Below are 13,816 nucleotides of genomic sequence, written 5' to 3'. Positions count from 1 at the left end.
AATGCACAACATCAGAGTGAGGGAAGCACTATGGCGGAGCCCGCCTGCTTCTGCTGTGGGGTGCTACAAAAGCAGCTCCACCCCAGCAACTTGGGGAACCCCTGCACTAGTAAGAGGTAAGTTCTAGCTCATAATCCCACCACTCTGAGAAGCTAAGCCAGGAGGATTGCAAGTTCAAACCCAGCCTGATCAATTTAGTGACTTTAGCTAGACTCTGTCTCAAGATGAAAGATAAAAGGGCCATGAGTGTAGCTCACTCAGAGGCCATGGGGCTCAAAGCCTTCTATGCAGTCGCTTTGACCTTGAAGTGTTTTGTCCACAGCGGGCACCATCCTCATTGTGAGCCATGGCTCTGCCCTGGACTCCTGCACCCGGCCTCTCCTCGGACTCCCACCCCGGGACTGCGGGGATTTCGTCCAGCTGGTGAGAAAGGTGTGTTTGTCCTCATATCGCTGGCATCTAAGGTCAACCACCGCAAAGGGACAGGCTGCCACACTCCCTTCTCAGACTGCAGACTAGGGCCCAACACGACCCCACCCCTGAGGGTATGCAGCCAGGCTGTTGTGCAGAGTGGAGCCTTGGTAGGGGCTGGGGGCCCAGGGGACACAGGAGGTTTTAAAATTCCAGCTTGTGTTATAATTCCTTGTTGCCTGAGTGGCAGGACAAACAATCCAGGAAGGAGTGATTTGAGTGAGGTGAGAATAGGCTTGGCTCTTCCTCAGGGCCAGAAGGGGGTGTGGATATGGAAGGGACCATGGTCCTTCCTGCTGTGTCACAGCAAGCTGCGGATCACCCAGGTGCTGGACCCTGGAGGTGTAGACATCTAATGAAGAGCAGGCGACAATGGTGTAGCCAGAGAGGGTCTCGTGCTTACAAGGCTTGGGAACACCTGCCGCTGGCTTTATACTCTCTAGCCCCAAACTGAGCAGTGGGATGACAGGAGGGACACCGCCAAGGGACTTCATGCTCTGTTCTAGATCCCTGCCCTTGGCATGTGCTTCTGTGAAGAGAGCAGAGAAGGAGGGAGGTGGGAGTTGGCCAGCCCACCTGCAAGGACTCTGACACACGGGGCCAACGCAGCATTCAACTGGAGGAACTGGATCCCTGGAAGCTGAGCCACGTCCACGCCCGTGGCCCTTGTCATGAGACAATCCCGCCTTGGCCACATGACAGAAGCACAGAGCACTTTGGCATCTGGGACCCCTGCCACTTGCTTCAGCCTCCACTGCTGTCACCTGCAGCTCTGTCAGGCAGCCAGCTGGACTGCAGGGATGCAGAGAAGATGCAGAGCCAGGTGCCACAAGGTGACTTGAGTGCTACAACCTGTGATGGGAGCCCGGGCTATAACTGGAGGAAGATATGGACCCAGGACCCAGGCTTTCAGAGGCTGCAGCTGCCATTCCCACATGCACAGAAGGGTCTGTCCACCTCCCCTGTGCTGACTGTGGGGCTCTGGTAGTCTGTCTCTTTTGTATTTTGATCAACACAGGTAATGGGAGGTGCAATTAACAATAAAAGGGTACCAGAAGCCATTACTGATGACAGCAGAGTGGCTGGCAGTCAGTGCTTTCTAACAAATCGCCACATCCTTGGTGCGATGGACAGCAGCGCAATGCCTTGACCACTCACTGACTTGCTCGCCTGAGTTAAGCAATCAGAACCCCTGGAACGGCAGCGAGGGGGTCCCCTCAGGCTCTGAACAGAGCCTTTTCCTGGCTGCTTTAGCTTCAGGAGGCAACCACAGTCGCAGGCTCACAGTCCCTCCTCCAACCCAGGCCAGGAGCACAGCCCCCAGGACCTCTCTGTTCCTCTCCATCTGTTCTACCATCCCTCACATTGCCTCCCGCCTCCCTCTCCCAAGGACTCTCATGGTGACATGGGATCCCAGAATCCAGGGTCCTCTCTCACCTCTAGGTCCTTAACAGCACCAGAGAATCCCTTTCATGTGCTGACACACACCTCTCAATGCGGCACTCTGGGAGGCTGAGGCAGGAGGATCAAAAGTTTCATCCCCTGAAGCAGCCTGGTGACTTAGTGAGAGCTTGTCACAAAACAATAAAAAGTATTTTAAAAAGGGCTGAGGGTGTACCTCAGCGGGAAAGCCTTGGGTTAAAACCTCAGTGCTAAAAAAAATAATTAAAAAAAAAAAGCCGTTTTCACCATGGAAGTCACAGTTCAGTCCTAGGACTGGGAGTCCCCTGAGTGCCCACCACGCCTCTCTCTGTCTGTGCTCCCCCTGGTGCTGAGAGTGAGGACTGCAGATGCCCCGACCTGTGTGCACCTCCTTTCTGGCTCCCATTTTTCCAGTGGAGGGGCAGGGAGACTGCAGACCTGAGCAAGGGGCCCAGCCCCTGGGGAAGCAAGAGAGGGGAAGCGAGTGCAGGTGTGACACCAGCCGTGGCTCTAGCATGGGAGAATCTGGTCCAGGGGTGGATGGGGGCTCCCCACAGCATCCTCCCGCCCTCTAGATGCCTCTCCCAACCCCATAGCCAGGTGCGGGCCTCAACCCTGTCACAGTACAGAGAGCAGAGGTAGGCATGGCCCACCTCAGCATCGCAGCGCAGTAAGGTGGCCATAGCCGTAGAAGGTGATTCTGCAGGTGCCCAGCAAGTCCTTCCTGGAAAACACCAGGCTTTCGGGGCCTGAGGGGTGGGCAGTGCCACCTGTGTGACTGCACCCACCAGACCCCAGGGACAGCCCTGCTCCAAGGTTTACTCAGCTCACAGTTCCACAGGTCCAGTCCAGCCAGCTCTTCCTTGTGGCTCTCCTGTCCTCAGGGACCCCATGCGCCCAAGGCAGCCTTCTGTTCTGCACCTGCAGGTCAGCCCGCTATTGGCTAAAGCCCTGGCCATGGGCCACGTGTCACCTGGGGGCTGCCTGGCTCATTCTTATGGTGCTGGGAGCTCCATGAGGGTGCAGGCTGTGGGGACGGCTCTGCTGGCCTCTCCCGCTCTCACTTCCCCCGAGAGAAGTCGAGGCCCAGTCAGTGTCCGTCCACCAAGGGGTCCTTACACAGACTGTGCTGCGCATGCCATGGCCAAGTAAGATCGATCATGCAGTGCCATGAACAGGTAGAACACGAGCCCATGAGAACCATCCGCATTCTCACCAGCACTGCACCCGGATCAGTGCAAAGACAAAATAGAAATGAGCAGGACAGGGCCCCACAGGGGCAGAGGAAACACCAGGGAGATGAGGATGGAAGTGAGAATCCTGAGCAGGCCCTTCACAGGGGTTTACCTTTGACCACTCAAACAACTTACAATTCAAAAAATAAACTAAGTCAAAAAGACCCAGAGAAAGCCTTGCCGAGCGGCTGGCAGACTGACCCGCCATGCATCCCAGCCACAGCCACCCGGTGCAGACAGAATCATTCACAGGCACGCACTGTCTCCACAGGCTCTGCTACTGACCGCTTCCTGGCCAGTGGCCGCTGGTCAGTGCTGAGCCATGGAGGATGTGGGGTTGATTAGCAATGCTTACAGCGGCACAAGGGACCAGGTAAGGATCTCAGCTCTTGGCTGCTTCTGCCTCACAGGGCAGTGGTGAGATGGGGTGGCTCGACCTGAAGTGCCCAGCTCCTGCCTGGCAAGTAGAATACAGGAATTTCCAGTTGCTCTAGCCCCCACCTGCCCTGGGCTCTTTCAAAAGTCCTTATCCTGAAGCTCAGAGGCTTCTGGGAAAGTACAGCCCAGGAATCAGGAAAAACCCACATATTCCTTCATAGGATGTACTCGTGTGTTTATTCAACATACCCCCTGTGATTTTTCCCTGTGTGGTTTCCCTCTTAGAGGGGCAAAGTTAGGGGGGAGGCTGGGACACAGGCCCCACACTGGTGGAGTGACGTCTTTGGAGCCACGGCAGTGCCTGGCATGTAGGTGTATGACAATGGAACATGGGGCTGAGCTCATGACAGAGACCTTACGTCAACCAGACCTTCCAGGCTCCTGCCCAGCCATGGACAAGGCCATGGCCACAGTGCCCCTGGTGGCCGGGAGGTGCCATCTCCTTGTCTGCTCTGCAGTCCCGGTCTCCACAGCTGGTGTGGGCAGGACAGGGCTGTGAGCAGAGCCTGCACAGAGGAGAGGTTCCATTGTCCCAGGAGGCTGGGCTACTGTCCCAGAGGAACCTCCCCTATCCCCAGCCTCCTATGGGCAAGGGAAGTCGCACAGCCTGTGAGTATGATTACTCAACAAGGATACAATGGGTGGCTGTGGACCTGTGGGCGCTGGCTGGGGAGGCCGGCGGGGCCAGGAGCCAGGTCCAGCCTCTGGCCTGAGAACCCCGTACAGCTGTCCAGCTTCTGTGCCGAGTACAGTGTGGGGGTCCAAAGGTGGAGGGCACAGTAGTATGCATTCCCCACAGCAGTGACCCAGCCTTCAGGAGACCCCAGTTGTTGCCTTCTCGGCAGCACTGGTACATGAAATCCTGTTTATGTGACTCGTGTCTGATGATCCAGGTCCACTGTACCAGCTCCATTTGCAAAAAGAGTGAAGAAAACCAGAAACTTGGTCCTCATCACCCGCTCCAGTTGGCATCACTGAGATGCAAGCACCGGTGGCCTCCGCTTGGGATCCACACCCAAGCTCTGATACCCAGAAGGAAGCTCTCTGGAAACACACCCCGAGTCCTGCAGGCCCCCAAAGCTGTGATCTCTTCTGTGGGGGCCCCTGAGGGGCTCCTTCTCACCTGAGAAAGTCGCTCCATCTGGATCCCGGCGAGAACAGGGCCAGGAGTGCAAGGGAATCCTACCCCTTTCTGTAGCCAAGTTGAGAAAGGGAAAAAGAAGCTGGAAGATTAACCTCAAGAATGCATTTTTCTTGAGCTGGATACACTCAAACTATCGTGTCTGCACGAAACAATATAAAAATTATTAATGAGACAGTTGACACCCTTTGCAGGGGTCCAAGCCTAGAGAGCAGGGTGCTCCTTGTCCAGACCAGTCAGAAAAGCCATGTAATGCAGCCCGGCCCTTCCCAGGAGCCACTCTGCACTGCCCAAAGTACAAGAGCATACTGAAGAGAAAGAAGCAGGTTCCGCTCAGACCTCAGACCAGGACTCTAGATGCAACCTCGCATCCTCGGGAAAGCCCCTCCTGGGGACAGCCCCTCCTGGGGACACTGCCCACAGTGTGTTCCGTGGCTCTCCTTTGATATGTTAGTAGTGTTTTATTCTTTTCTCTGCCACTCCGGTATTTTTTTAAATGTTTTTACAAAACTAGGCCAACACAAGTACTATGGACTTCCGTAGTTCAGACATCCTAGAGCATAGCGTGGACAGAATCCACGTGACAGCTGATCTCAGACACAGTCTGATGGTTGTAAGCATGCTTTCTGAAGACAGGAATGCTTCACTTTTCAAGTCTTCATTTTCTTTGTCAGTAAGATGTATGTACTGTGCAGATGTTACACGATGTTAGGAGAGTATGTGTATGCATATACACTATCTACACACACACACACACACACACACACACACACACACACACATACACACCCCTCTGTGCTTGGGTTGGATGTTATGAGAATGAAAAATTAACTCATTAAGTAGAAATTCCCAGCTCAAAGTCAATGAAATCATCCAAGGGATTATGCCCCTGAAAATTATAACAGTCCCTGTGTGGGAGAAGAAAATGGGGAAAATTGTCCAGTAGTTTTTTCCCTCCTTTCTTACTCAGTGTTTAGATAAAAATATATGTAATAGGTGAAGAATAAAAATTGACTACATAGGGCAGCAAGATAGCTCAGTGTTCTAAAGTGTCTGCTTAGGCAAGCTTAGGCAGGCACAGGGGACCACGGTTCAATCCCCAGCATCACCAGCCACACTAGCCCTGTCCTCAGGGTGGGCTGAATCAACAAAAAAAAAATACATTGACTAAATAAAATATTTTAGCTATCTATTTAGCCAATACTAAGTTGGTCATTTGAAATGTCTCAATTTAGTATGGTTCTTTTTGTTCTAACAAAAACTGTTAGTGTTGAACAAATTCTGATTTTAAAACAAGCTATATTGTCTCACTTTCTTTAAAAAAAAAAAAAAAAAAAAAAGCAAAACCAAAAAATACCTTCTTTCAGGTGCAGGTCTGTAATCCCAGCACTTGGAAGGCTGAGGCAGAAGGATCTCCACAAGTCTGAGGCCAGCCCATCCTAAACAGTTAGTTCAAGGTTGACCTGAACTGCACAGTAAGACCCATCACACCCCCAATGAAAAGAAGAAAAAGAAAAGACTGCCTGTTGAAATTAATACAGCAAACAAATTTAAGGTATTAATTTAATGGTTGAGAAGAGTCTTTGAGATATGCAAAGGATACCAGGGGTGGACAAAGTTGACCTCTTTGGCAAATTCAACTTTAAGACAAATTTGAACAAACACCAAAGGAATAATCACAATCTCACCCTCTACAGTCACCAATGCCACCGTCCAATGTGGCCTGCATTCAGCCCAAGAGAGGGGAGATGTGGTAGAGAAACAACTTACCCACCATCCCCCAAAGCATGGTTCCACCCACAGAGGAAAGCACTCACCTGAGTGCCTACAGGAACCCAGCACCTAGACAAATTCTGACGGGATGAAGCTCAGGGAAGATTGAGAAGCTGAGCTGGGCCTGCCTGGCTCCAGACCAATGTGCAGCGACCAGCAACAGCCACTGCCCACCACCAGGCCCAGGGGCCCACATGTGGGCTGCCTGTCCCCCGAATCATCCACCCCACCTGCCCTGTCATGGCCCAAAGCACGAAAACTTTGGACGAAGTATGACATACAGGAAACCTCCCAGAGCAAGGAGCCAGCCTGAGACTCCTCTCCACCACCACTGGTGCAGGGAGGTTGTCACCAAATGCGACTTCTGATGGGGACTGTGTGCAGGGAGGTGCAGCTGGACGCCTGTTTTAGTGGACAGTCATCCAGCAGTGGGCAGAGCTGTCTGCATGTGACATCCCACGCCCCTCCACTATCAATAACTAACAAAAACCACACTGACGAAACATGACAACTACCTCATGTCCCTATAATAAACATCGCAATATTATCACCATAAGAAGCATTCACTGGCCAAAAAAATACACGGAGAAGTACTGAAGGAGTCCTACACCACGGAGCGCTGCTCTGCCATGAGGAAGGATACACTGGAGCCAACTGGAGGGAAACGGGTGCACCTGGAGGCCGTGATGTGCAACAAATCAGGCACAGAAGGTTAGATATCACAAACTCAAGGTACAAATATAGAGCAGAATAAAAGATAACAGGAAAGAAGACAGAGCTTGGCAAGGGGGAAGAGGACCAAGAGATGGGGGCGGGGAGGGAGGAGAAGGAAGCTGCGTGATGCAGAAGTACCCTCCCCACAGCGAGGTAGTCCTTCCGTGTCACTAAAGTGCTCTAATATACATCTCTAGAGATAGAAAATATGTTTAAATAAAACAGGACACATAGCAGCAGATATTTTGGAAACGAGGGACTCTGGAGGGGTTTATTTGCAATCATAAACTGACCTAACAAAGAAAGGAGAAGGATCTGAAGGTGCTGGGCCAGCTCGGGTGCGATCCATGCTCTCCGGCTAACCTAGTCCTGCAGCTCTCCCTGTCTCCCTTCCTCTTCCTCGGCGCCTGAGTTTGCTGAGGAGAAACAAGTGAACAATAGGAGGTCACCTTGCATCACCATTCCAGATGCCCCCCCCCCCATGCTCGCGGCCCCGAGTCACAGCGTCACTGCACAGCGGCAGCTGGGCCAAAGCCAGGCCCACAGGAGGCCACACTGGATATTTGGTTCATGCCAGGGACACGGCTCCCTCAGGCTTCTGCAGCTACTCAGGTCCTGGACTGGGCCAGGCAGCATGGGAGGAAGGACAGGAACCTACTCTTCCCTGCATGTGGGGCCCAAGCCCACTCTCAGAGCCACAAGGCCATAGTCCTTACCCTGATCTACTTCATAATTGTACTCCCAGGCATCCGCGTCTTCCTCTCCTGGCCGCAGGTCCAGCTCACCCTCAAAGCCTCCTTCAGACAGAGCCTGGGATTCCTCTTCTATCTCTGTGGCACCTGGGAGAAAATGAGAGAGGACAATGACACAGCTGTGTGCCCCAGCCTGCCTTGCACCACTGCCCTCCTCCTAAGAACAGGGACCTCCAGCCTAAGCCCAGCCCCTGTATCCCTGCTCAGTTACAGTGACCAGCCAGTGACTACTGGCGACAGGTGGGGAGGCTGTGCAGAGGACAGTGAGGGTGGCCAGGTCTGCATGGCAGGTCCCATGCTCACTGGTTCTAGAAATCACATGAGTGGCAGGCAAATGAATGTCACTCCACACAGGCCAACTTGCTTTGGCTTTTGGCCACTTTCAGTGGAAGGAGTGTCACCCAGGCAACTGCTTCAACTTTCTGGGGCATGTTACCAGCCTCTGGGGAGGGCTCTGTGGAAGATGGAGGGGCCCCAACCCATGTCCCCACACCAGGCACAGACCCAGGAAGCTTGAACTCTCCAAGGTCACCAAGGCCCGCCTCAGGCTGGGCTGTCCTCTGCCGGCCACTCCTTTGACTTTCTGAAAGCCAGGGGTGGCTGACCTCTTACAGCAGTGCTGCCCAGAGACCCTTCCCTGGAGTGCACCAGCAAGAGCAGGACATGGACACTCGGGGCTGTGACAGCCGGAGTGCAGCATACCCTCCGTTCCAAGCGTGTCTTCTGGGCCAGGTCCCTCTGAGGGAGGCCGCTGCTCCGGGAGTTTCGGGGTCCACAGAGCCAGATCTGTGATCTGGATAGCTTTCCATTTCGGGATGACATTTACCAAGGCTTCCTCCTCTTCCTCCTCTTCTCCTCTTTCCTATTTTAAGTGTAAGAAACATAAATTTATCAACAATGGCATACCCTGGGTCTGGAAATTGGAAGCAAAGGAAAGAGGCCAGCCTGGGTAGTGCAGGAGCCTTGGACAGCACTGCTCTGCGAACAGCACAATGCCTGGCATCCAGGCAGCCACTAAGGCTGGAAATGGAGCTCGAAAGACCCAGCTGGGAGCGGTGCACAGAGCAGGCAGTGCTAGACCTAATAGGCGCTGCCACAGGCTTTAAGGACTGACCCACATCCTGTGCATCTCAGCTGCCGGCCACATTTTCCAGCTCTGAGGTTGTGTATGTGGGCAATAAAATCACCTCCACACCTAGAAAAGCCCAAAGTGAAGATGTCCACAGAATGACCCAGACATGCATGAACATGGGAGGTCTCCTTTCAGAAGAGCAGAACAGGGGTTCATCGTTTCTCAGCATGGCACAGGAATGTGCGCCCCTCCCCGTGATGGGCAGCAGCCAGCACCAGCCCACTTCACCCACACGTTGGGCTCTGTCTCAGCTTTGTACCTAAGACAAACTTCCTCGGCTCTGAGCTTTGGGTTGCCACCAGAGATGGGGGGCAAGCTGTTGCATGTGACAGGATCCATGGTGCCATGACCTCTGGCACTCAGAGCTCACTGACCCTACTTGGCCCCAAGGATACAAGCCCTGTCCACAGGGAAGGTGGTGCGGTGCTCCAGTGCTCCAGCTGCGGGATGCACGCCTGGCAGCTAGGACTCCAAACTGGGTCCCTAGAATCTGTACTTGCCGAGAGTCTGGAAGCCCAGGGCCCCTCCCAGCTGCCAGCAGTCACATCCACTTCATGGCCCTCGATCCTTCACGAGAACACAAGGCCCCAAGGTCAAATCACTGGCAGCTGCTGCTTCTGCAGGTCCTGCTTCCCCCATTCTTTCCCCACAGGTGACCTCAAAGCTTTGTGCATCCAGCTCAGGGACTTCGAGTCTGTTTCATCATTGTTGGCCAAATTGTATCATCTGCCATCCACTCTAAGGATACTTTAGAGTTTTGGGGTCCTAGCTCCCACTACCTTCTAATATGTCCTTCTTTGGAGATGGGTCTTTTCTTGTTTTTTTGAGACAGGTTCTCTATATATAGGTCAGGCTGGGCTTGAACTTGTTGCTAGTCTCAAATTTGTGGAAATCCTCCCACTTCTGTCTCCTGAGTGCAGGGGTTATAAGGACGTACCACCACACCCACTCATGGCCATTTCCTGGTTAGCTAGCAAAACCCTGGCCAGTGGCTACTTTTAGCTGCAAGGGCACCACAAAGGAAACAGGAAGAAGTGAGGCTATGAGGATAGACCAGCATGAGGCCACAAAAGATGCTGGCCACAAGGAAAAGGGGGCCGTCTCCTCTGTGAACCACAAGCAAGTGCAGGATTTCTAGAGACAGAGTGACCATAAGGTGCAGGAAGTGGGCATCACAGGGGAGGGAATCAGGGCCAAAAGCAGCAGGATATGGGAAACACCCAGGCCCAGGACACTTGGGGAGCAGCGGCCAGGAGGGTCTGAGCGTTCATGGCTGTGGGAAGTTAGGGAGTACAGACCCATAGATCCCTTCGATGTTAAAATCCAAGGGAGTCTAGGAAGAAAGGAGATAGCCAGGTTTGAAAACCAGGGCACCCTAAGTAGGAAAACTGGGCTGCTGTTAGCTAAGTTTCGAACAGGGCCAGCAGGACAAGCTGGGGGAGCACTCTACACAGGTGACAGCTGACAGCAGCCACCAAGTGGTGCCAGACCTCACCGGGCCCCATGGCCTCAGGAAGAGCGGGTTCAGAGCAGTCCCTTGGGGCTCAAGGGTGCTGAGCAGAGGGTATGCAAGGAGAAGACACTGGAGCAGCGTCAGCCAAGGTGGGAGGAGCCTGGTGGCCACCCTACCCTCACCACATTTTCTAAAATAGGGAAACTCCAGAAATAAGCAGTTCCTAAGTTTTAGCTTGAGTGCCACACTGAACGATATGGCGAGATCCTGTTTCAAGCGTGCCCATGCTGAGCCCCTCCCCGTCCCTTTGTCACTGAGCAGCTTCAGTGACCGGATCACAGGGCTGTGTCCAAGTGACACTCGCTCCACTCAATCATGGCCCAGCCCTCAAGAGGAACAGTGCTAGCAATCCCTTCCCCAGAGAGAAGCCATAAAACATTTCCTTTGAGTGAAACTTCTTGACTTAATAAAGTAAAGGAGAACCATACACTGAAGTTATTAAAATCTGCAATATAATATAAAATGGACAGAATAAGTTTGAGAGAGATCAAATTCATGTAACTTCTATTACAGAGTAGTATAACTGTTCTTTTATTGACACTAATCCCTTACTGTGCTTATTTTTAAAATTAAACTTTATGATAGTTATGTACACACAGGAAAAAACATCTAGGGATCAATACTATCCACAGTTCATAAATTAAATCTTACGATAGCTACATGTCTATACCACCTTCCACTTCAGAAAAGAAATGACACAGATACAGTAGAGTTTCCTTATAATACTATCTGTCTCAGCTCATAGGAAGGGATTTCTAAGGGGCTTCAGAGCATAAAAACATAAAAGCATAATTTACACTTTTTCTTCATTCTTAAAATTGCAAACTTCTTACATGGAGAATGATAGCGGTTAATAAATAGGTCAAAGGTTCGAAATCAGTATACTATCAAGACATTTTACTAAGCTGCTAATTACCTCCAGGAGAAGATAATGAAAGCCAGGAATCCAAACATAGGGCTCCCTCCCTAACACACAGCCGACCTTTGTCTGGGTGCCTGCTAATGGTAACATTAGCTGGCTCGTTTTTGCTATAAATTCAGTATTAATGCTAAATAATAGAAAGAGGGGAAAAAGAAAATGGTATGTCAACCAGGCTCCAGGAGGGGCAAGTCATACCTGACACACAGGCATCTTGCAAGTCACAGTGACACCAATCACAGATTTTTTTTTTCCTGTATTTTAAGGAAGGGTCTACAGGGTGTTCAACGTCTCCCTACTAGATTGGACTCATAGTGATCCGCCTGTTTACAGCCTCCCAAGAGCTGGGATTACAGGCACACACCACAACGCCCAGTCTCAATTGCCATCTCAGTGTGCCCCAGGAGTGGGGCCGGCACTGCAGGCTTAGGGATCAAACTCCCAGCCCCTGAGCCTGCTTGCAGGTGCTATAATCCACTGAGCTATTTGGCTGGCCCATAGTCACAAATTTCTGTTGTCCTTTCTGACCTGAAACAGTCTGGAACTCTCTAACTCAGGACTGGCCATTCTATGGACAGAAAACAGGTGTAGACTTCAGCAATGACTGGGATACAATATCTGTTACTTTTGATGGTATAATTTCACATGGGCACACAAAAATATGAGAGGGTAATAAAAGCGGGCAAGGTCCTGAGTCAGCGCAAGCTGCCCGCAGATCACCAGACTCGTGCAGGGCCCAAACGCTGAGGCCTGACACCCATGTCTGTGAATACAGCAAACAGCTTCCTCTCTTCAACTTACCACATCCGTCAGACGGTACTCGCCGTGCTGTTCACATCCAACGTCAAATATGTACTTTCCAGTTCCAACAGGCTGCAAGAAAAGGGGGGACAGGTGGGGCTCACACCAAGGGGAGCGCCACACGCTTCCTGCACACCCCTGCGAAGCCCACCCCGAGCCAGGGCACAGGTGAGATCTGACGCAGGTTAAAGAATGTTTTATGAACTAAGGGCCAATGACACCACTAAGCGGACATCCATGTCACTTGTGTTTGGGACCTTCCACCCTATTTTACTGCTTTCTGAAAGAGATGCCATCGTCATCATAAAAATTTCATCAAGTTTTCACTCACAGGCAAATTAGCTGGACAGACCTGCTGCTTGTATCTTGATATATTCTGCTACTTTGTTTCTAGCAGGTAGATTTTCTATTTTTTAAGCAAAAATTTGACCATAATTATACAGTCACTGTTTTTACTTAGAAAGAGTCCGAATTGCTCCCAGTATCTACAAACGTCATTCTACAGTGCCAGCTGTCAACCTGGTTTTAATTTCATCTATGGAATATAATCGACTTTACTCGCTTACTACGGTTGATATTTGCTACGTGCCATGTTTTTCTTTGACAAGGAAAGCCTTACTAAGCACATTCTGGATTAAGACTCTCTGGGTACTTTCCTCAGCGTGGATTTCCAGAGAGTTCCAGAACAAATCACTTAGGGGTTCATTCCAGAAGGAAGCCGTAATGACCCTTTTCCCTCAACACTTCGGACCTCCCAGGCCCTCAAAGCTGCATTTTTCTGGGTGTAGGTGTCCTGTCCTCTCCTCACATCATCTTTATTAAAAAAACACAGGAATCTCATCTCTTTTTTTGAATCTCATCATTTTAAGTTGCACCTTCTAAGTTATTGGACAAAGCTGAATTCTTTCCAAGATTGTAAAATATATTTAAAATTCAATTTTAAACTTACAAATGTAACGGATACGGCATGATAATTTCATAGTTGTATGTGCAGAATAATAATCAAGGCAGAGCAAGTGATAGTTCCCTAAAATTTTTTATAAAAACTTTTGATTAAAATGTTATAACTGTACATATTATGGGGATTATTTAAACCACACTAATGTATATAAATGCTTTACATATTAAATACTACATAAGGCTAGCCAGAGAGTGCAGAAGGCTAAAGCACCTGCTTAGGCAGAGAGCAGCCCGGCATGCCGTCCTGGCCCCACCCCCAGGGTGCACCGAGGAACCGATTGAGACTAGGTGTGGTGCCAAGCGTCTGTAATCTCAGCACTCGGGAGGCTGAAAACAGGAGGATCACTATGAGTCCAATCTACGTAGTGAGACCCTATGGATCCTGCAGACCCTGCACCAAATACATTAAAAAATAAATAAATACTACAAATATCCTAAGCCCCATTTGTCACTCACCCCTTAAATTTTCTTCTATGTTTCCAAATCTATAAGAGGGTGTGTGTGTGTGTGTGTGTGTGTGTGTGTGTGTGTGTGTGTGTGTGTGT

The 13,816-nt window shown here is 50.9% G+C and overlaps 2 protein-coding genes across 3 annotated transcripts in view; one reads left to right on the top strand and one right to left on the bottom strand.

Annotated features, from left to right (window-relative positions):
• The window catches only part of Ubash3a (ubiquitin associated and SH3 domain containing A), a 32,409-nt gene extending 30,746 nt beyond the window's left edge, over positions 1-1,663 (top strand). Inside the window, exons 13-14 of one of the 2 annotated variants that reach the window (XM_004631784.2) lie at positions 323-432; positions 978-1,663. In XM_004631784.2, coding sequence (XP_004631841.1) covers positions 323-432; positions 978-1,115 — 248 coding nt within the window. In that variant the 3' untranslated portion in view covers positions 1,116-1,663. The remainder of the gene's footprint in view (positions 1-322; positions 433-977) is intronic. The other variant, XM_023716035.1, reaches the window with a different exon arrangement.
• Positions 1,664-7,332: 5,669 nt separating this feature from the next.
• Rsph1 (radial spoke head 1 homolog) overlaps positions 7,333-13,816 on the bottom strand; it is a 19,522-nt gene continuing 13,038 nt past the window's right edge. The window contains exons 6-9 of the mRNA XM_023716028.1: positions 12,312-12,383; positions 8,649-8,808; positions 7,911-8,033; positions 7,333-7,610 (exon numbers count right to left, since the gene is read on the bottom strand). Of these exons, the coding sequence (XP_023571796.1) occupies positions 7,558-7,610; positions 7,911-8,033; positions 8,649-8,808; positions 12,312-12,383 (408 nt within the window). The 3' untranslated portion in view covers positions 7,333-7,557. The remainder of the gene's footprint in view (positions 7,611-7,910; positions 8,034-8,648; positions 8,809-12,311; positions 12,384-13,816) is intronic.

The sequence above is a fragment of the Octodon degus genome, unplaced genomic scaffold, assembly GCF_000260255.1.
Source record: "Octodon degus isolate 3935 unplaced genomic scaffold, OctDeg1.0 scaffold00045, whole genome shotgun sequence".
Classification (NCBI taxonomy): Eukaryota; Metazoa; Chordata; class Mammalia; order Rodentia; family Octodontidae; genus Octodon; species Octodon degus.
The sequence above is the reverse complement of the archived record's forward strand: the minus strand, read 5'-3'. Positions and strand labels throughout refer to the sequence as shown.